Source organism: Ambystoma mexicanum, chromosome 6p (genome assembly GCF_040938575.1).
Source record: "Ambystoma mexicanum isolate Mex_15411 chromosome 6p, UKY_AmexF1_1, whole genome shotgun sequence".
NCBI classification, from domain to species: domain Eukaryota; kingdom Metazoa; phylum Chordata; class Amphibia; order Caudata; family Ambystomatidae; genus Ambystoma; species Ambystoma mexicanum.
Window position 1 is genome coordinate 882,388,164 of NC_090935.1, and position 22,440 is coordinate 882,410,603.

Sequence of the window (22,440 nt, forward strand, 5' to 3'; positions counted from 1 at the left end):
TTGTGTTTTGTTTAGAGTTTGTGAGGTGTAAGCAGAGGGATGAGTGATTTAGTGGGTTTTTTAGTGCTGGTGCTCCATCGTACCTCCTCCACTTTGGCTATCTGCGGTACACGTCCCTGCCAGTGTTGCATATTGTGGTGAGCTAGGAGGGGGTCTACCTCCTATATTCTTTGCCGGGTTGTGTGTTGTCTGCAAGGCTATTTAGTGGTGATGACTCCCCCACCCTTCCCCCGTGTTTATACTAATGGCTGTCTATACCGCTTTGGCCCGTGGCATATCCTGGTGTGCAACTGCCATCGCCTCCCTGGGGCCCCTTGAGGGGGGTGGCTCTTCCCTGTGCCTGTAAGCTACCTGGGCCCTGTGGTTTATCTGCGCAGTCGCCACTCTGTCCCCTTCAACCCTTATGCCCTCTGTCTGTGGTTCAACCTAGGATGCTCCCATCTCTCACGTTAGCCTACAGTAGAGCCCTCCATGGGAATGGGTGCACCCGGGTCTCGCTGCCATTCGGAAGTCTCTCCACCCCCCTGCACTTGTCATGGTGCAGTCTAGTCCTCCGTCTATGTGTGTTCATTCTGAGGGGTGTGGGTGTTGTTCATTAGTTTTCATCTGGTTCTGAGTTGAAGAGCCAGGTTTTTAAGAGTTTTATGAATTTTAGATCGTCCTTCTTGTTTTGTATTTCTCTCAGGAGGAAGTTCCAAATTTTTGTGGCTATGCAAGTGAATGCTGATCCACCAAGTTTTTTCCTTGTTTACGGATTAGGTTCCAGGCAGATTCAGTTGCTGGATCTGAGTGTTCTGGTCGGCTGGTAAATGATGATTCTCTTTTGCAGGAATTCTGCTCCTTGGCCATGCATTGTCTGTGTGTTATGCACATTGTTTTGAATGTGAAACATTTTTTGACTGGTAGCCAATATAGCATCTCTAATGCAGGAGTGATGTGGTGCCTTCATGAGAGTTTTAGAATTGTGGCCACTGCGTTCTGTATATGTTGCAGTTTCTTCAGTAGATAATTCGGCATTCCGAGGTATAAGGCTGTTGGCGTAGTCTATCCTGGACATGATGAGGGAGATGATTGCTAGTATTTTACGCATAAAGGAGAGGAACGATAGGATCTTTTTGATCGTTTGTAGGTGGAAGAAGCATTTCCTGATTATTGCGTTTACTTGCTGTTCCAGAGTTAGCTTGTTGTCCATTAGAATTGCAAGGTTTTTGATTATTTTTGATGGCGTGGGTGATGTTCCTGGTTCTGTGGACCATGGGATGTATTGGTTGCTATCCATGTTTTTGTATATAATCATGATTTCTGTCTTGCCTGGGTTGAGCTTGAGACTATTTGTGTTCATCCATTCATACAGTTCTTTCAGACAATCTACTAGCGTTATGTTCTCCTCTTGTACATCTTCGGTTTTGTAGATGATTTGGGTGTCATCTGCATAGTTGCAGCAGGTGAGGCTGTGCCTTTTGATGAGGTTGATTAGTGGAGTCAAGTAGATGTTGAAGAGGAATGGGGATAGGGAGGATCATTGGGGTACCCCACAGCTGGTCTCCCGTGGCGTGGATCTGAATGGTTTTATCCATACTGTTTCTGTTCTTTCATATAGGAATGATTGAATACAGAGCAGCGCTGTGTCAGTGATTGCCATTTCTTCCAGTCTCTTGATGAGGATGTTGTGGCTGACTGTGTTGAACGGTGCGGAGAGGTCAAGTAGTATCAGTGCCGAGTTTGTGTTAGAAATTGCGCTGGTCTATGGCCATCCCAGATAGAGAGAAGTGCTGTCTCTGTCCATGTCATAGATCTGAAGCCGACTTGTGCCTGGTCCAATAGCTGGTGTATTTCTAAGTGTTCCAGTGTTTGTTCGTAGAAAGTACCTTTTTGGTTCTCAGCCTGCCCTCATCATTAACAACCCAATTTAGCTTAAACGGCCTTAGAAATTACCCTGTTGGAAAATGTTCTTGGGTGCACACGCATTTTGCATTTCACACTTTACAGGAGCGCCCATCATGGCAGTGAGCAAGAGGCAGAAATCTCCTGTACAAAACAAACTATTTCAGGAAATGTCTCTTGCTCTTTTAGACTTTCTATGGTCAGTCATTTGAAGAAAACTACCTGTGCTGTATTTTCTCCCACACAGGTTAATGTGCACAGTATAATCAGGAATATGTATGCTTCTTAACAATTCTCTCTTTAAACCTACAGGTTAAAAAACTGATTGTGTTTGATCCGAAAAAACGTCTGACTACTCAGCAAGCATTACAGCACCCTTGGGTCACCGGAAAGGCTGCTAATTTTGCACATATGGACACTGCTCAGAAGAAGCTCCAAGAGTTCAATGCACGTCGTAAACTGAAGGTAAGTGAGGCCTCGTCCCGGTTCTTGGATCCAACCCTATTTGAGTGGTGGCAATGGCCAACACAGAAACACCAAGTAATGGCAGTTACAAACAAACTGGAAGAGCTGAACGATTTGGCTCCTCAGCTCTCTATAATAAGAAGCCATGTACTAGACAATTCTGAGCAGTGCCATTGAAAACTAAAACGAAATGGAATGTGCGAGATGGAAATGTCTGGCCTGGGCTGCTTGTGTCCTTAGTGTTGCTGACAGAGCAACAACACTGCAATCTAGAGGCAATAGCTGTCAGGGAAATACTAGTATTGCCTTTGGGGGGTTCTGTAGAGATTTACCTGAGGACCAACAGTCATTAGATGTCACTCCTTTTTGTGGACACGCATATTGGTAATGTCAGGTGAAACGGAGTGGACGAAGGTGCAGAGTATGTTGATATCTTCAAGGTGCAATATAACCAGGATTCCAGGCGCTGAAGGTGCATTCGGTCAAACCTCCCCAGGCCCTATCACGCACAGTTCCACCAGCCCCCCCCCCCTTCCTTCCCAGTAATCCCAGTGACTCAGTAGGAGGAGTGTGGAAAATGTTATCAGTTTCGATATGAAAACCTAGGTGAGGTAAAATAAGGATTAACCCATTAAGGGTCAACTGACCTCTCTAGAGGTCCTGCAGTAGTGAAAGCCACAGAGCACAGCAGGTGTCTTTATCAAGTCATGGCGCTTACATATATTCCTTTAAACATTCACATAGAGAATGTGTAGGGTAACCACCAAAAGAGTGGCCACACCTTAAACAATTGCTCTATGTGCTTGCCTCACCTGAATGGCCTCCACGCTAACCTGTGCTTGTCCAGAGACCCAGCTGGCAAATGTTATGCCCAAATACTGATAGTGATCTGTAACCCATTTCAGTAGCTGCCCTATGATGCATTTTGGGCAATCATTGTACTAGTGTCTATTTAGCATTAGGTTGGAATTGTTTGAACTAATTTTAAGAGCTTAATCTCAATGTTTATAAGGCGTTACCTGTTCTGGTAATTAGGGCTGCATGATCCGCGTAGAGTACCAGTGGCATACAATGCGTGCCCATGCCGTGAACGTTAGAGGCAGTCTGAAGTCGACGTGTATTCAGGCTATTCATTCTTGTCTCATACCCTTCAGCAAGAACTGGGTCCACCCTCCTTGTGCTCCAAACCTAACAGTTGTTTATCATTCACTGTGCTTCCCAGCCAGTATATTCATATGGGAGTATGGCGTGCTGGGATCCTCAGGAGCAAGGCATATGGAAGTATGGCGTGGTGGGATTCTCAGGAGCAAGGCATATGGAAGTATGGCGTGGTGGGATTCTCAGGAGCAAGGCATATGGGAGTATGGAGTGCTGGGATCCTCAGGAGCAAGGCACATGGGAGTATGGCGTGCTGGGATCCTCAGGAGCAAGGCATATGGGAGTATGGCGTGGTGGGATTCTCAGGAGCAAGGCATATGGGAGCAAGGCATATGGGAGTATGGCGTGCTGGGATCCTCAGGAGCAAGGCATATGGGAGTATGGCGTGCTGGGATCCTCAGGAGCAAGGCACATGGGAGTATGCCGTGCTGGGATCCTCAGGAGCAAGGCATATGGGAGTATGGAGTGCTGGGATCCTCAGGAGCAAGGCATATGGGAGTATGGCGTGCTGGGATCCTCAGAAGCAAGGCATATGGGAGTATGGCGTGCTGGGATCCTCAGGAGCAAGGCATATGGGAGTATGGCATGCTGGGATCCTCAGAAGCAAGGCATATGGGAGTATGGCGTGCTGAGCTCTATTGCCACATTCACGGGAGGATGAGAAAGCAGTGTAAGCTAAGGAGATTCCTTTGTTTGTGGCACATAAGGTACTTGCTAATTATGAGACAGAGATGTGCTCCCTGTCTTGCTGCCTCTTATCCCCACCAGAAGCCATATTGAACATCCAATACTGTATATGAGCGTGTACTCCATTCCATGTGTCTACTGGTAATCAAGAGGTGACAAATAAAGCAAAACAAAAGAGGTGATGGCTGGAAGGTTTAGAATTAATCTTAGCCACTGCTCTGTGTAACCCTCCAAATATAGAACCAGGGGATCAAAGACAGATGAATTCACTTTAAACAAGCTCAAAGCACACCCATTGTACCTGGTGGCTCGTATTTGCCACCTGTAATCGAATTGTAATAATCATTTTGTTGAATTATTTCTTTATGTATTGTTCACAGGTGCATGTCCTTCCTTTCCCAGAATCATTATCTTTGCATTCTCCACATTGTTTAATGGAGGACTGAAGGGCTGTTCTTATTTCCGACTGAGTGGCCGCTTTGATTACCATTACAGAGGTTTGAAAATTGAACAAGCAATGGATTTTATTAATCTTAGCAGTCATAACATTTGGAATATTTAAATCAGAAGACCATTCTGTTGCCAGTTATCAATCAGATTGTCCCAAATCTGTCGTTGCATGATACTTCAATTACACCATTATTAAAAAACAATGAATTTTGTGAAGTTCACTTGTTTTGGCTGTACTGACTGTACACGTTCCAGTTGAATCCAGGCCATTCCCAAACTGTCTCAAAATGGAGGATCTGCTGTCAAGTAGATAGTTGGTAGACGTATCAAAGGGACAGAACACAAGTAGTATTGCTAGGTAGGTGGCTGGCCTCGACTTAACCTCTTAAGTGCCAGGGTATTATGCAAGTCTACGCAAAAAGGACGAGCATATTCTTCTTTGGCGCTTATTTTGTCGACCTTGGATTTCTAAATCTGAAAAAAGTACCAAACACCTTCGGATTTGTCATACTTGGTTCCACCCAATACCACCTTCTGGCCTCATGGAGTTCTCTAGGGTTAGAAGAGGGCCTGGATCCTTGTGGCATTGAAGGATGTATTCCTTAGGCAGTTTGCATCACCACTATGCCTTCTCGCAAATGGGATGCCATGGGCTGACTTGCTGCCTACAGGCTGGCTTCATTGGGTAGGTGGGCAATTGTACTTTGTTGGCAACAGTTCAATGAATTATTTCATGTTGGGTGTAGGTGTTAGAAGGCTGTGTACCTGCAATTAAAACATCAAGGCTTTTGTGAGAAATTGACTCAACGTTGTACCTTTCACATGAGCCAGCTGCTTCCTCTGAATCCAGCATTAGTCATTTTAAACCAATAGGGGCACTTTATAACAATTAAGGCTCACGTTGTGTATTGCTGACCATACATAGTGAGCACCCTACTGCTTTATAATGTATCCAGTCTACCCATCCCCATTTATTATGTACTTATTCCTGAGCAATTGGTATATAGGCTGTCTATATAGAGAACCAATGCTTTTTTAACAACATGTATCTCACGTACACATACAAAGGGACATTTAGAAAAAAACCTTGGTCAAGACCCTCATTCCTGTTTTTGATTTCAGTTGTCATGCCATGTCACTAACAAAGAAGTGCACCAGGATACCATCTATATATCTTTTCACTCCCTGGTGATCAGTTCCTAAACATGCCACAGTCAAGCCAACATGGCTTAGTCCCATGTTATATGAGCATGCCTGAGAGTAATAGTCTTTGGCATATGTAGGAATGTTAAGGTCCTCACCACAATTCATGAGTAAGGAAAATGTGCATCAGGGTGTTGTGCATCAAATGAACAAGAAGGGGCCCAAGGAAGTAAAACACGATATCATAACCAAGTCAATGACCATGAGCTCACGCAAAGGGGGTGCTAGCCAATCACAAAGCTTGGAACGTGGCCAGTATTTGTTATTACACGTTAGTAACTCTTCACAAACCAGCATTCTGTGGCCTTAGGCTACTATACTGCACTGTCACACTGTCATCAGATTGGAAACCGGCGTGTCTTATGTCTTCCAACACTAACGTTCCTTAAAAATGCCCACACGATAAAGAAAAAAATATAATTAAGATACAAACCAATGGAGTCGAAAATGAAAACAGACACAAGCCATAAATTTATGTATAAAAGTCTTATTTCCAATGATTCGTTTTTTTAGTGGATTAAAACATGTGGGTGGAGCACTTGCAATGTCTTTGTATTGAGGATATTGGGCGCTCACACCCTCAGCATATATGAAAAAGCCAGGCCCCTGTTAATGACATCCAGCAAAGATCTAACATATACGCAGTAACTCGTATGCCACAGAAATCAACCCGCAGACTTACATAAGATACACAGTTTAACAAATGTCGTCGTGTGAGTGTGCGGCTGTGGCTGCGGTGCTCAAAGGAAGAAAGCAGTTGGTGGAAGCATGGCGCTCCATTTGAGAAGCCCTTCTGGTGCGAGAACCCACCTCCAGGTAAGGCGCTTTGTCAACAATGTGGACTGCATGGATTGCCCCAGGGTTTTGAGTGATTGGTAAGCACTGCTGAAAAATGTGGGTGTAAAGCAAACCTCTGACGCTCTGGACGTCATGTCGGGGTGTCTGGGGGAGCCGATGCCTCCTACGAATGCATTGGCGGCAAGCGAGCTGTATGTCTTATCTGGAGAGGCCGAGGGGGTGTCCCGCTTCGAACAAATGGGAGTGCGGGCTAAGCCATCTCTGTTCACCTCCCTACTGTGATGCTGCCTGGGTTCGTGGAGCTGTGCTCCGGCTCCAGTGAATGCCCCCATGGGTGATTTCGAGAATAACTGTGAACCGTACTCAATCCGAATGAATATCTAAGCTGTCGGAGGTAGATGGTTCAGTTGAAAGCAGAACAGTGGCTCTGGGCTGCTCCCAAACCGTCCAATTAAACCAAGGCTCAGCGTTAACCCGGGAGCCAGGTAACCAAGAATATGAGCGGGGTCAGTTTCCCCTATTCCTGGAAGAGAACAAATACACGTGGACCTTGCAGCACACCTAGCTAGGGAATTAATTGAACTGATGGAAATGATAGCACAGCAAAAGAGAAACATTCTTTCTAGTATTAAGGACAGGCTGATAGCCCTAAATAGGTTGAAGCTGAATGTGGATAAGAGTGTGGAAATCGCTGACCAAACTAAATCCGCAGCGGGGAACTGCTGCTCTGGGTGAAAGGCAACTGGGGGGCGGGGGTGAGCAAACCAACCCACTAGTGCCAGAGGCATTCCGTGAACAATTGAACAAGGAATCAATCGAGGCCATGGTGGGGCAGACCCCTTTGCCTGGTGAAAACACACAAAATAACAGGGGAGATGAGTGGGTGTGCTCCCCAAATAGTGAGGTTGCAAACATCGCTAAGAAGCTGTCGGATTGAAGCTCTTCTACTCCCTCTTCTCCTTCACAGAGCCCATTGTGGCAGAAAAGGAACCATCGAAAATGGGAGGGATCATCAAGAATGGATGAGCGGAGTCACTTCCATCAGATGGTGATGGCATCCTTATCCACCTCATTGACTCCTTTTACCAAATTGTATGAGTCCATCCATAACTCCGTGCAAGAATAGAATAGTCAGATAATAGCTATACAGAATAAAATGATGTACCTGGAAGGATTTGTAGCCAAAGTGGAAGAGCGATTAAATAAAGATGCAGGAAATTCCCTCCAGTGGCAAAATTGGCTCTGCGATCTGGCCAGGCGAAAATCATCTGATAAGTCCTTGTTAATGGAAACAGTTTTGGATGATTGCAAATGGAGGAGTGCGCAATGTAAACAACTGCAGCCCTCTTCTGGGAAGATCGCTAAAAGACAAGTTCCGGTTTCAGCATCGACCATCTCTGGTAATCTGATGGAGGAGCAGGAAGTGGTGGAAATTGTGGCAGTAATACAGCCTGAGCCGCAAATGGTACCAAAGGAATTAAACATCTTTTCAATGTTTAACCCAGTAAAAAACTCTGAAATCCCAAAGAAGGACTTGGGAAAGAGAAAGATTGATAAGAAAATTGGAAAAAACTAAGAAAATAACAACTGTTCGTAAGCGAAAATCAAGTGGCTCTAGGGCCTTTTTGAGGAATTTAAGAACTCTACCCGCTATGGATAAGAGACCAATACCTAAGCACCCACAACGAGAATAGGTGTTGCCACGAGTAGATCTGGTAATGGATGCCTCGTATCAGAGTACTGTCGAAGTACAGGTAGAAGAAGCCGATCTTTCTGAAACCTGTCTAAGTGACTACATTGAGGTAATGGACAGGGAAGAGAATGATGTGAAATTGAATGATTTAAGCTGATCAGATTGGGCAGAAATTAAGAGACAAATCACCCAAGATACCCGCAAACAGTCTTCTTCAAAGCAGAAGCCTTTGGATAAAGACACCCAGCGATCACCAAGGACTGAGTCTCCTCGATTCAAGACAATGGAAGAAAAAAGAAGTGCAATGAGTAAGACCCAAGTACCAAGTACTGACTATTATCCAGAGAGAAGCTGATAAAAGAGACAAGAGAAGCACCAGGATCTATTCAAGTGAACCGTCTCAGAAAAATCAAGATTACTTAAAATCTAACTGTGCTGCTCCAAAGACCAAACTTAAGGTCTACCTGAGAGAGTTATTGTGGGCCCAAATGCTCCGATCTTGAATAGGAGGAATGTATTGAAGCTATTGCACCACATCCCACTACTTAGACAAATATCCACAGACGATATTAAAGTGGTGGAGTTTGTAGTAGAGTGGAAGATGGACTGGGTAATTCTGCATCTCGTTTCACAGTCAATCACGGAGGTGCTTCTAACACAGAGTGAACAACTCTTACTACTAGGATATGAATTTAGTGACCACCAAGAAAGGATTAAAGCAAGCTGGAACGAGGCGATAGATAAAAAAAATGACCGTCTCAAGGATTAAGTCCAATCCAGGTGGTCGCAAAGTGGTAGGGGGTCAAAAAGTAACTGCAAAGAAAAGAGAATTTAACTCCTTAAAAAAAGATCTCTTCCCTTTGAAATTCACTGTAGAAAATCAAAGGAAAAAACAAACGAGTGAGTGAGGGTGAACTAGAAAAAGAAAAGAAAATGGAGAGGAAGTCAACAAATTGGGATTGGCTAGCTGGGGCATTGGGGAACCCTAATCAGCATTAGACTGAGTGCCTTTACAATAACCACAGACTCCAAATTGCTTAATGGAATTCAAGAGGCTTCAATTCACTTTTCTCTGAAAGATCTCTCATGTTGGATCAATTCGACATCCTTTGCTTACAAGAGATTTGGTTCAGATACATACCCATCTCTGATGGCCAGGTGGCCCACCTAAATCAGGTGGTAAAGGACTCACAGGGAGACCTTATTCAGGTCTCTTGACGCTGATAAAAGTAGAGGTGGGTCTAAGAGTAATCAGTCATGAGTACCCAAGCCCTTATGTGCAAATTCTGAAAATAGTAAGAGAAACCCACCAATTAAAAACAAATTATCTCCTAGTTAATGTATATTGGAGGGTGAATATGTACCCGGGAAATCAAATTCATTGGGTCAGTGATGAATTAGGTAGCTATTGCTATGATAGAGTGGGAAGATGCCCGGATTATTTCATGTGGGGACTTGAATATCAAACTGCTGAATGAAGAGGGCTGGCCATTGAAAGAATTGGAGTTGGAGGAGAGAGCACAGAGCTGGTCTGTGGCTGTGGAATTAAGAGAATTATATGTGCTCAATGGCCAAACGGAAGGTGATCGACCAGGTGCATGCATGTGGGGGAGAAGCATGCTCAGATCTTGCCTGGAATACTGTTTTATGTCAAGAAATATGAGTGAGTTGGTTGAAAGATTTGAAGTTGCAAAACAGGTGCCAAGTGATCATGATCTTTTGGCTATCTCTCTGTGCCTGGTTCGATCCTGTGACGTGCTTGGACAAAATGGGATTAGTAGAGTTAACCTGCGATAAGAACAGATTGAGGCTTCGAAAGGATGATGTTGTAAAGGTTGTGAAACAATATCAACATGCGATAGAAGATAATCCCAACATGGTTGATTGCCTATGGATCCTTAAGTATTTCAGGAAAGTGTTTAGTAAGGATGGAAAAAGTGATATGCTACCAAAGCATGCATACGATATGCAGTTGGTGAGGGTAAGACCAATTGGTAAACTATTCATGAAGGAGAGGATCCAAAGAAAAAAAAACTTGGTTAATATCAACAAAAGCATTAAGAGTGCAAACCGACGCTGGTAAAATGCTAAAAATGATCTGGCAACTCTTGAACTATGGAGGTAATTTTAGACCAGCCACACTATGAGCTCAGTAAGTGAAGAAAGATGGGTGTCTTATTATGCTGTCCTGTTTGCTAGCCCTCAGAACATAAAGAAAGATGGTGGGGATTGTTCCAGAGAGAAATGGGAATCGGCATTTGATGAGGATGAGGCGAGACGGATGATAGGTAATCTAAGTTCCTCGAGGGCAGCGGGCCTGGATGGTCTGTCTAATCAGGAGCTTAAAAATATGGGGCTATGGGGAGGAAAGGTGGTCTCCATCTTTAATCAAGTGATGAATAATAAACAAGTACCAGCTTCTTGGCGGGAGGCTAACATAGTCCCGATTTTCAAGAAGGGCTATAGGGCTGATCCGAGTAACTATCTCCCTTCTTGACTCCTTGGGAAAGCTATTTGCATCCGTCTTGCTCCGGGATTTAAATGCATGGGTAAAAAGGGCTGGAATATTGGACCCAAGGCAAACTGGGTTCGCGAAAGGTGTTGGGACCTAACTGAACCTATTTATCATTAACATCCTAAAGCAGAAGATGCTTGAATCTAAAACCTGTTTATACATGGCATTCATGGACTTTTAAAATGCTTTCGATGGGGTTAATAGAGAACAACTTTGGGCTAATTTAAAAGAATGGAACTGCCCCGTCGACCTGGTAGAAGCCATGCAAGTTGTATACTCCAATACTTCTATCCAAGTAAGATTATCGGCAAAAGGCCACATATCAAGGAAGATTCCAATTTACCATGGCTTAAAGCAGGGTTGTACACTGGCCCTCTAATTTTCTGTCTTTATATAGAGGATCTAGCAGAATGCCAAAAGGATGTAACTTCTTTTGCTCCGAGGGTGAATTCAGTTAAGGTTCCCTGGATATTATTCGCAGATGATCTGGTATTTCAGACCAAACCCCTATTGGCTTACAAAGAAGAATCGAAGCCTTCACAGAATATCTTTCAGAGAATGGCATGAAATCAATGTGGGGAAATCAAAGGTCTTGGCGATGTCGTCAGCGCATAGGAAACAGGGGGACAAGTACACATGGAGGGTAGGTGACAAAGCCCTGGGGGTAGTGGAGTCCAAGATTTATTTGGGTGTGACGATAAACAGGAACATTGATGAGAAAGGCCAATACATGCACATGAGGGCTAAGCTATTCAAGCTGACCAACCAGGAGGCTGCCCTCCATAGACAGTATGGGACGTTCTCAATGATACCACTGATTACAATCTACCGCCAGAAAGTTGTCCAGATTCTAACTTATTGTGGGGAAGCAGCGCTAAATTTATCATGGAAGATCTTGGAAAGACTGGAGGGTTTTTTCTGGCAGAGGATCTTGAGACTACCAAATTCGCTTCCGATGGTCTCTATACGATACAAACTACAGCTGCAATCGATGGCCTCGGTGGTCTTATGGAAAACAATGGCACTATACAGAAAATGTTCCTATGAGCCTTCAGTAATACCCTTCTATATCTTTGATCCACAAAAAGTAGTGCAAGAAGGAAGTCTGATCAGGTGGAGATGAATGTTGAGAGCATTCTAGTGGACAAGGGTATTGAGCTGAGCAATTTAGCTACTAATCCAGCAAAAGTGAAAAAGAAATTGCAGGAACTAGACTGCATTGAAACTGTTGAGAATAGAGGTAAAGATAAAATGAGACCACCTTTAGGAATGGAGCGAAGGGGTTTGAACCAAATACCAGTATACCTTCAAAAATTCCCATCGTCCTTCCATAGAGACCTCTTATTCAGGTGCAGGTTCAATGTCTTAGATACACGGGAGGTCCAATTAGGAAGGAAAAAGAACAATTTGGCAAACACACAATGTAGGTAGTGCAGGGAAGAGGGGAGGGTTGAAACTCTTGTCCATCTAGTTACTTCCTGCAAAGTATTATCGGAAGTGAGATCAAGATTTTTAGAAAACCATGTGAACCTGAGACTATCCCTTTTGGCTAAACAATGGTGGGAATGGGTTCTTTTAGGAGAAAGAACAAGTTTGATTCTTGCAACTATGAAATTGGTCGATTTTGAGCTAAAGGAAAAAATGTAATTGCGGACGTGGGCTCTTTTAGAGCACATTTTAAACTTTAAATATTAGTTCATTGATGTATTTTAGGTTGATTAGTGTGCTTATGGGATGAATAGGATTGAATTGAATTTTAAATATGCTAAGGTTAATGTTAAAGGTTTGTTTTGTAAAACCAATAAAACATTTGAAATATAACCACCAAAAAAGACCCATAGAGTCCTGTGGGCTCATAAGAAATGGGGATTTACACCGCCACTTGTAATCTGACAGTAATTCCCCCGGACCAAGTGGTGGTAATGGTAATTCAGTTGGGCAGTATTCCAGCGGATGTATTGCTGGAATATCGCCCAACTCAAAATGAGGCGCCATTGTAGTTTCTTAACCTCAATTCCCATCTATCCCAAGATATTGAGCCTCATCTCAAATACGGAAGTCCAGAAATAAGGGTGCCGGTAGCTACCGGCACCCTTTCCGGACTGCCGTACAATGAGAATGCCGGTAGGGGCATGGATCCCCTGTCAGGTCTGACCTGCCTAGAAATCAGGCCCCTAGAGGCATATCTTTCATTGAAGCACCGGCACCGTTAGCAACGGTGCCGGTGCCTCAGTGTCCCCATTGCCATGGAGTCCTTTGGTACTCCATGGGAATGGTGATTTAGCGTTCCGCTGCCACTTGTGATATCCCGGTGGCACTGAGATATCAGGAGGCAGAATCAGTGTTAAGGGGTTGGCGGCAACACGCTGGTTGCACCGGTCAGTTACCGCCAACCTCGTAATGTGGCCCATTGCATTGGGTCCACTCAAAACAGGAGGTGCACTTCCATTTCGAAATGTCCTTTCTGAGTCCTGAAATCTTCCATAATCGGATTCCCAACCTATGATTCATAGTCTAAGTTCTAGCTAAATATTTACCTGACACCCTCTAAATTGTAATAGAAATACACAATCTGCTGTGGCCCTGCCTGTCTCCAGAAAGCAATGTAATATGAGTGCACACAAGTTCATGAGCATGTGCTTGTGTGAATTAGCACTTAGCCTATGAGCCAAATAGACAAGTTTAGAGGCTGTGTGATTTGGTATGAACTGCACGTGGTCACAGACTTATTCAAGAAGAAGCCATCCAACACCATGTCACAAAAGCCCCAACAGTACACTGATATACCCACAATCTACAACCTTCAGCACTTTGTATCTTTTACTTGTTTGAATCAGAGGAGGGTCTTTGTGATTTTTGTTCAGCAAAGCCTAGCTTTTATTGTTACATATCCCGGAATGTTCCATGAAGAAGTAAGTTTGGATAATGCTATAGCCAGAAAGATTTCTAAACATGCTGTTAAGTCGTAACTTTAGTTTTTGACTTCACCAGTGGTGCAAGCCATTTCACTGCCCTGGTACCTAGGTGACAATGAGGTGCCATCAAGTTGGTTCCAACTGGAGTAAGCCAATATAGGTCTCTGGAAAATCACTCTCACTTCCTGTGGGGGTGGGATAAATCTAAGTGGCATTTCCACTAACCAACTAGAATGCTTGGTAATCTGATCCTTCGCCCCAAGTCCCTTTTAGTGATTGACTGCGTGTAAGGATATTTAGGATTTGTCCTGCCCCTGATGAACTTGCTTGCTTTCCTGTAACTTGGAGGTGACGGGGCTGCCATTTCCGTCATTTTTAATGTTTTCGCTTGGTAAGAATTGTTAAGTGCAGTGGCTTGGGCATATCCCAGTTTGCGTTTTTTCCACTAGAGGTCAAGTCCAGTCTTCTTGAAGAATCATGTTGACTCCCCACATCTGTTGAGTTGAGCCCTCTGCTCTCGAACAGTTTTCTGCGCCGCTTACCGCCTCATCACCCCATTTTCCTGACAGGATAATCTGCATGTCTGTGGGTCACTTTGCTCCTATTGTCCAGAGGGTTCTTGAAAGTTCATCAATCCACCGGATCATCAGCTTGGGACGCACAAGCCATTGGCCATATCCTGGGACTGCTTGCTGTGGCTTTTTTGTCAAGCTTTTCTGAGCCCTTTTCACAGGTTCCTTCGTCTTCATGAGGTCATCCTCGCCAAACTCTGCAACACAGGTTTGAGGGTCATGGCCCTGGGAAGAGCCTTTATTCCTTGTGTGGGCGACTGGGATTGTTCTTGGCCCATGGTTCAAGTCCTTGGCAACTGAATCCTAAAAAAAGGCACCTGTGTAAAAGAGCCATTTACTCACCGGGTTGTTTCTGGTTGTTGGAGCCATTTTCTCTAAAGCCACTAGCATGAGTAGTATCTTGCAGAGCTGGGGTGGGCCATTTTTCAGGATACTCACTCTCAGGTGTCTACTCGCCCATGAGTTAAACAGATAAACCAGTATTCTGCGCTTACCAAACATATTTAACATAAGACTTCTTTACACACTCAAAGTGAGTCTTATCAATAGTACATCCAAGTTAAGTCATTAAAAAATAATACAATCCAATTGATAACTCTTTAATGAAAGATAGGATTTAAATATCATAGCCACGGTCCAGCTGACACAGTATTTGTGGCACAATTTTATACCAACAGTGTTAATTATAAGTAAAGTCCTGCCTTTTTATTTTTGTCTCTTCACTTTTTTCCTGTCTTTCTCCTGTGTTTGAATTTGGTATGTATATAAACATTTATGTAAACTATATTATTTGATTAGTATATAAATAAGACAATAACCAGCCTTGAGAAAGACCAGCGGTCGGAACACGTGTCAGCTGGTCCGTCGCTATGATAATTAAATCCTATAAGTATCAATTGCATTGTATTATTTTTGATTGACCTAACTTGTATGTACTACTGATAAGACTCACTTTGAGTGTGTAAACAAGACTTACGTTAAATAGTTTTCGTAAGCGCAGAATACTGGTTCATCTGTTTAACTCATTTCTCCAATGGTCCTATAGTAGGACCCATCATTACTAATTCTGCAGCATAGCCCGGCAATAGTATCACAACTCAAGTGCACTTACAAGCAGTTTACCTATTAACTTCTACTGGTCTATGGTAGAGATTCCTCGGAGGTGAACTTTACCGCATTTCCCAAAATCCTCTTTTGGGGGTGCCCCTCCTCTTCTGGTACTTCTTCTTCTGGGGCCTGGGTCTGTCTTCTGACCTCTGGACCACTTCCCTGGGGTGGTCCACAACAGGATTCGCACATATGGGGTATCTCAGGCTTACCTCCACTAAAGAGAATGAATCTTTAACATTTTCCATTTGTTCCTACGTAACTGTCAACCCACGCTCAAACTCTCTACAAAAGACTCTGAGGTACTTACCTGCCCCTGGACATTTTTCCTGGATCTCCTAGGCATTCGGTAAGCTCTGGACCAAGTTTCAATTTCTTTTAAAACTGACTTTAAATTGTAACGAATGGTAATGCTTTACAAAGCATTTATTCAATGTAAACTTCATCCAATCATATAAACCAATCACATACATGTGTAACTATGATGGGTTTTGACATACAGGGTCTGATTCATGGAATTGTTTCTGACTTCTTATGGTGCAAAGTGACTTTGCACGGCCAACAAACACCCTGATTCATGGAGCATTGTAAAGTGTGTAGTGCACTCCAAAAATACACTCTGCACTGTTGCCCCCTGATTTATGGAGCAGTGCAACGTTTATTTTCGCAGTTCAAAGTGACTTTGCACTGCAAAAATACACTTTGCATTGCTCCATGAATTAGGGTGATAATGTCTTTAAAATATCTTCAAAGAAGTGGATTTTCCCAGATAGATGGTGAAGTAAACCTATTTAGACTAATAATTGAACCTGAAGTGATAGACATTTCTTTTCATCTGTATCCACTCAACAGGGCTCTGAGCACACAGAATAATCTTGCAATTTACCAATGCATGTGCTCTCTGAGTGGCGTTTATGGGTGTTTTGGTTCACCAACATTGTAAAAGCAAGCACTGACAAAGCCATTAGCTTGGGATTTTGCAGTTTTTCATTACATGTTAGACCTATAAGCATGGATTTGTTTTAGCTGAATGCCTGTCTTCACTTGGCTATCATTAGGTGATCAGTTAGCCTCTGCTCACTCACTGAATACTTGCAACATTTAAATCACCAGCTTTGAAGCTTGGACGAACTTCTAAGAAGCCCATAAAATGCATATGATATCTGTATCAGCCAGTATAGCATCATCAATGTAACAACAAACCTGCAGCCTGTGGCGTCACGGGGCCCGGCTACTGTGGCTACATGCTTGCCCCCTGAGGGAACACCTAAAAATTAAGAAGCAGACACCAGGATAATAAAGGTTTTTGTTAAAAGTGGGGAATAGATATGCATATTTGAAAGTTACTTTCGACTCAATGAATTTGGAGTCGTCATGGGAGTCGGTTAGGAGAAAAAGTCTGAGGGAAGGTTATGTGGTGAAACTAAAGATGTGTAAGAAATTGAGGAATCTATTTGAGGTGCCTGTGTAATCGAACTCTGCACCCTTTGTATTAGTTTCAACACTTTATATTCAAAGGTTGCAATCTTCCGGGTAACAATGGAGTCCTTGATTCCTCTACTCCATTAGGAAGAGGCAAATTGAATGAGGGTTACCCTTGCGCCCAGTTGCTTAATTCACAGAGTTTTGAAAGTTACTCTTGATATATGTTTGCTCCACACAATTTTTGTTTTTTCGTGACAGTTTTTAATGCCCTTTGTTGATGACACGTGTTTTGACGTGAAAACGTCTTTTTCAAATCAGGGCCAATAGTTTTGATTGTATGAAATATCCTCACAGTCTTTCCATTCAGTCATGGGATAATCCCTTCTTTACCCGCGTGGTTCCATTCTGTCCACGTAAAATAAAGGTGCTTCACAATGATAATGTGGCAAAAGTCAGATAAGGCCTGAAAGGAGAATCGAGGAGTGTAAAGACTGGAGTGGGTTATCTGTACTCCTGCCCTCTATATGGCAGAGTAGAAGCACAGAGCACCCCAGCCACGATTCTCCATAAGGTAGGTATGGATGAGCAATCAAGGCTTAAGCTCTCATGGGGTTATGCAGGCTGGTTCTTAAGTACAGTGTAGTCCCCAAGCACCCACAAAGGAATGTCCACACACTATGTTAGTGATTACACAGTTCTTTATATAAATAAGGTTCACTTTATATACACACACAATAACACACGTTGTGCTCAGGCAATGCTATAATGATAAATGTACAGTTTCTATGTGGTACCACAATTACTCTTTGACTCCTTTAAAATGCACCAACTGTTGACAGTTTCAAATGGCATACTAATAAATAGCAAAAGGTATCAACCATAGACTTGGGAGGAAAACAAGTTGTTTAAACAATTGGCAGAATACGTTTGTCCCATTACCTAGACACAGTTCTGTGTGAGGATCTCTCCACCTGGGCAACCTGTAAATAAGATATTGACAAGCCCAGTCCATATAGTGTTTAGCAGAGTCTTATTTCCTTCTACAAATGTTCCACTAACCCAATGTACCTGGTTTAGCAGAGTTCAACGATGAGTCGGCGACGGATCCTTCTTTAGTGAACTCTCTTTAAGGCAGGAGCCATGGATCATCGATATTCCATGAAGAAAAGGGGTGAACAAAGGTAGAAGCAGCAGCTTTGGTCCTTGCGGTGCTCATCGACGATCGTTGGTGGACGTCTGGCGAAGATGAGGAGTGCATTGCACCTCAACAATGTTACTTTGTTGCTGCAAAGAGTCAATGAAGAACGTAGGCCCAGCAAGGGGGTCGGGTTGTCGGCATTTGGCGTCGGCGATCGGGACTCGACCACGGCTGGCTTTTGGATCTTCGTCAGCATCTTTGAGGACTTCAGCTGACAGGAAACCCACAGGTGGATTCTCCTCTGTTCGACGACGACATTGACATTCTCGGTCAGGACAAAGCGGTCGACGGTGATGAGCAAAGGATTCCTTGATTCAATGTCTTAGGCAATGGAGCGCTACGGCTCCGGTCGGCGATGATGGTCGTCGACGGCAATTAACTTCAATGTCCGGATGCTTCGCTTCATATTCTTCGGCGGTCCCCGTCTCCCGTCGGCAGCCTTTCCATGACTGACTTCCAGGGAGCCTTGGGGAAGGTTAGCTGGTGCACAATGTTCCCTTGTAGCTCAGGAAGAGGTCTCCTAGTCAGGTCCTCTCTTGGATCAGTTCTTGGAGACACAATAGCTTTCGGATTGTGTCAAAGGAAAGCAGCAGCAAAGCCTTCTTCTTCCAGCTGGGCTTCAAGGTAAGCATCAAGTTTCGACTTCAGCTTCTGAACGATTTCCATCAGTGAGAGGTCCCCAGATATACTGTTTGGTCTCTCATTCACTCTGCTGGGTCACACTAAGGCAACCAAACATTCAGAAGGCCATTTAGGCAGGCAGGCAGCCAATCAGTCTCACAGTGCATTCAGGCCATCCTTCTCCATCCAGACATTCACAACAAGGAATGTGGATTGGGACAAGTCCCACCCATTCAAACTCCACACTGAATTCATACCAGTTTCAGGCAGGGCTGTCTCATTCATTGTGTTCCAAACCAGAAACTAGACACCCATAACATGAAATGCATATTGATCACATACTCCATTCACCCTGGTCCCACCCCAAGGGCGTACCCACAACATACAGTCACTGGGAAGGCTCCAGCCAGTCTGGTCTGGATTTCCCCACAATACCATATATGGAACCTCCACCCAACAGCCAGTCAGGGGAAGGGACAGAGTCAGGGCTTCCCAGGACTTTGGGAAAACAAGGTAACAGGCAATAGAAAGCAAGAGGCCTCTTGTCTCCTATCAGGATTCAACTGATTCCAATGGCAGGGTCTGGGTATCCCAAAATGGAGGATACTCAGAGCACCTGTCGAATTCTGCATGGAGCTGCCCCCAGCCCATACCCTGCTCTGTGGGCCACACACAGGTGTCCAAAAACATACACTAGGGGTAGAGGGTTGACCCCCACCCATGGGTGCCATAAGGGTATCCCATGGGTCTGTTCACCAAACCAAAAAGAGGAAGAGCTGCACTGCCAGGAGTCCCACAAGAACACACATGATAAGAGGAGTACAGGATAAGGACATGGAGGCCCTGTCCCTCCAATGCATTTCCAGAATCACAAGGAGGAACTTCTCTGTAGGGATGGGTACCAGGCAGGGGCTTTTACTGGTTCCAACCCAATTTAGCAATTTCTGGAATTATTTTGAGTAATTCCAGGTTGGATAGCAACTGGATCCGTCGACGATGAGAGGCCAGGACATTTGTCTCCTGCTATTTGTACAAAATGCCCTGATACTAACTCGTATGACTATAGTGGTAACACTACAACTACAGGAGGGCGCCATGAGGGGGCGGATCTCAAAGCTATACAAGCTTTTGACACAGGGGATCCTGTCACGCACTTGCCATATATGGCTAAATGGGAAATGGATCTGGGGGGGCTCCATCGAGGATGAGGAATGGTTGAGAATATGGGGGCGGATGCTCAAGTCCTCCTGGTGTGTCACAGACAGGGAATGTTCCTATACATTTTGCTACAGATGATATCTCACCCCGGAGAGGCTGCACCATATGAACAGTGACATGCTTGCGGGGTTTTGAAACAGGGGGCTCCCTCTTCCACATGGTGTGGTCATGTCCTAAGGTGGACCTTTACTGGAAGGAGGTGCTGGCTAGAATAAAAGGGGTCACAGGGTTGAACCTCCCCTTGGACCTGCGTGTGGTGATACCGGGGGGTACCGGAGGTGGGGTGTTCCCTCTTACTGGTCCAATGGCCATATTGGTTGGGCACCTCCTGCGGCGGCCAAGCTGGTCTTTGCCCACACCTAGAAGTCGATTGAGGGCTCAGTGGTTCAAATGTGGTGGGTGAGGGTCTGGGACATTCTGATGGCAGACAATATCATGGAACTGTGGGAGGGGCGGTACATCAAGTATGTCTCTGTGTGGTCGCCCTTTATTCACTTTACCAAGAGTTACCCTTCAATGGGCCCCGTTGCTGCAACACTTTTCGGCTCTGTGATCCCACCTTGCAGCTGGAAGAAAGGAGAGTGCAGCTGGAGTTTGGGGGGCAACCGTCCCAAGTGCATATAACACCTGTCCGTATCTTTTTGCTCCCCTGGGTATAGTCCTGAAAGTGGTCTCATGGCATTGTAACTGTTGATTTGTTTGTTTCTGTACTCACAACATGTTATTTTAAATAAAAAGGTTTTTTAAAAAAACAAAACAGGATAGGATTCACAGGTGGAAAGGAGTGGGAATATATTGGACCCATCTGCTGGTGGGGTTTTGAGGGCTTGAATTGGGGGAATTCCTCTACACAGGACCTTGTTGTCTCTCAACAAAAGTATGTCCCTTCCCCTAGTGAAGCCAGAGGTTGTAGCTGACAATTCCTTCCTTAGAAGCCTTTTTTCACTGTGCAACAGAACTGCAAATGGACACCTTCTCCTAGAGACCAAGGTGTGTCTTATCACTGATCGTATCGCCCTTTTACCAAATGCGTATTGGATTAAGCTATGTGAAACCCCAGAGTACAGTTTAGGCTTGGATATGCGTATGAAGATCCCATGGCTGGCCTGGGTGAAGAAATGTTTGCTTAAATTGGGCTTTGAAATCCTGTAAGGACTGTGAGGAAGAAGGATTGTGTGCAAATAAATGGACTGTCACAAAAGAGAAGGACTGTGATGGAGTGGGCTGTGATAAAATGCTGAAGAAGGAAAATAGCTGTGATGAAGCGCTGATGAAGGAGGAGGACAGTGACAATGAGGACTAGGCTGTAGAAGAAGAACAGTGACAAAAGTGAAGGATTGATGAAGAGGAAGGATTGTGATAAAGGTGAAAGTCTATGGCAAAGGAGAAGGACTATGATGAAAAAGAAAGAATGTGATGGATGACTGTGACATAGTAGAAATACTGCAATGAAAGACTGTGATGAAGGAGAAGGACTATGACAAAGGAGAAGCACCATGATGAAGGTCTGCGATGATGAAGGACTGTGAAGAAAGAGAAGAATTGTGATGAAAGAGAACTTTGAAGAATGAGAAGATCTGTGACGAAGGAAAAGCACTGTTTCACTGAACTGATGAAGGAGAAGGGCTGTGACGAAGGACTGATGAAGGTCAATAACTATTGCAATGCAGATGAAATGTAACAAAGTACTGTGATAAAACAGAAGGAATGTTATGAAGGAATATGTCAAATGAGAAAGACTCTGATCAGGGACTTTGAAAAACGGGAAGCCCAATGATTAATGAATGTGACAAAGACAGACTGCGATGAATGAGAAGTTCTGACAATGAAGAAGGAGTGTGAGGAAGTCGAAGGACTGTGAAAAAGAGGACTGTGACAAATGAGAAGGACTGTGAAGGAGGATGACTTCAATGAAGGACTGTGATAAAAAGAAGGCCTGTGGCAATGGAGGACTATGGCAAAGAGAGGAAATGTGATAAGGGAGAAAGGCTGTGATGAAGAACAGAGACAAAAGAGAAGGAGTATGATGGAGGGCTATAACTAAGGAGGACTCTGGTGAAGGGGGGATGTTGAAGGTGGAAGGCTAACAAAGGACAAAGACAGTGCCATAGGAGAAGGACTGAAATAGATGAGATTTACAAAAGAGAAAGCCTGTGATGATGGACTGTGACAAAGAAGTAGGACTGTGATGAAGGATAACATCTGTGACCAAAGAGACGGATGCGGAAGAAGCTTAGAGGTTGTGAAAAAGGAGAATGATTATGACAAAATAGAGGAACAATGATGAAGGAAAAGGACTTTGATGGAGGACTATGATGATGGAGAAGGACTCTACTTAAAGGCTTTGGCAAAGGAGGGGATTATGATGAAGAAGGACTGTGACAGAGGAGAAACACTATGGTAGAAGAGAAGGACTTTGGCAAAAGACAAGAATGTTGATGAAAGACTATGATGGGGTGTATTGTGAAGAAAAAAAGATGTGACGAAGGAGATGGACTGATAAAGATAAAGATCTTTGATGAGGGACTATG

At 44.1% G+C, this 22,440-nt stretch overlaps 1 protein-coding gene across 1 annotated transcript in view; it reads left to right on the top strand.

Annotated features, from left to right (window-relative positions):
* The window catches only part of CAMK4 (calcium/calmodulin dependent protein kinase IV), a 1,546,801-nt gene that overhangs the window by 1,514,724 nt on the left and 9,637 nt on the right, over positions 1 to 22,440 (top strand). Inside the window, exon 10 of the mRNA XM_069625488.1 lies at positions 2,197 to 2,349. Within this exon, the coding sequence (XP_069481589.1) occupies positions 2,197 to 2,349 (153 nt within the window). The remainder of the gene's footprint in view (positions 1 to 2,196; positions 2,350 to 22,440) is intronic.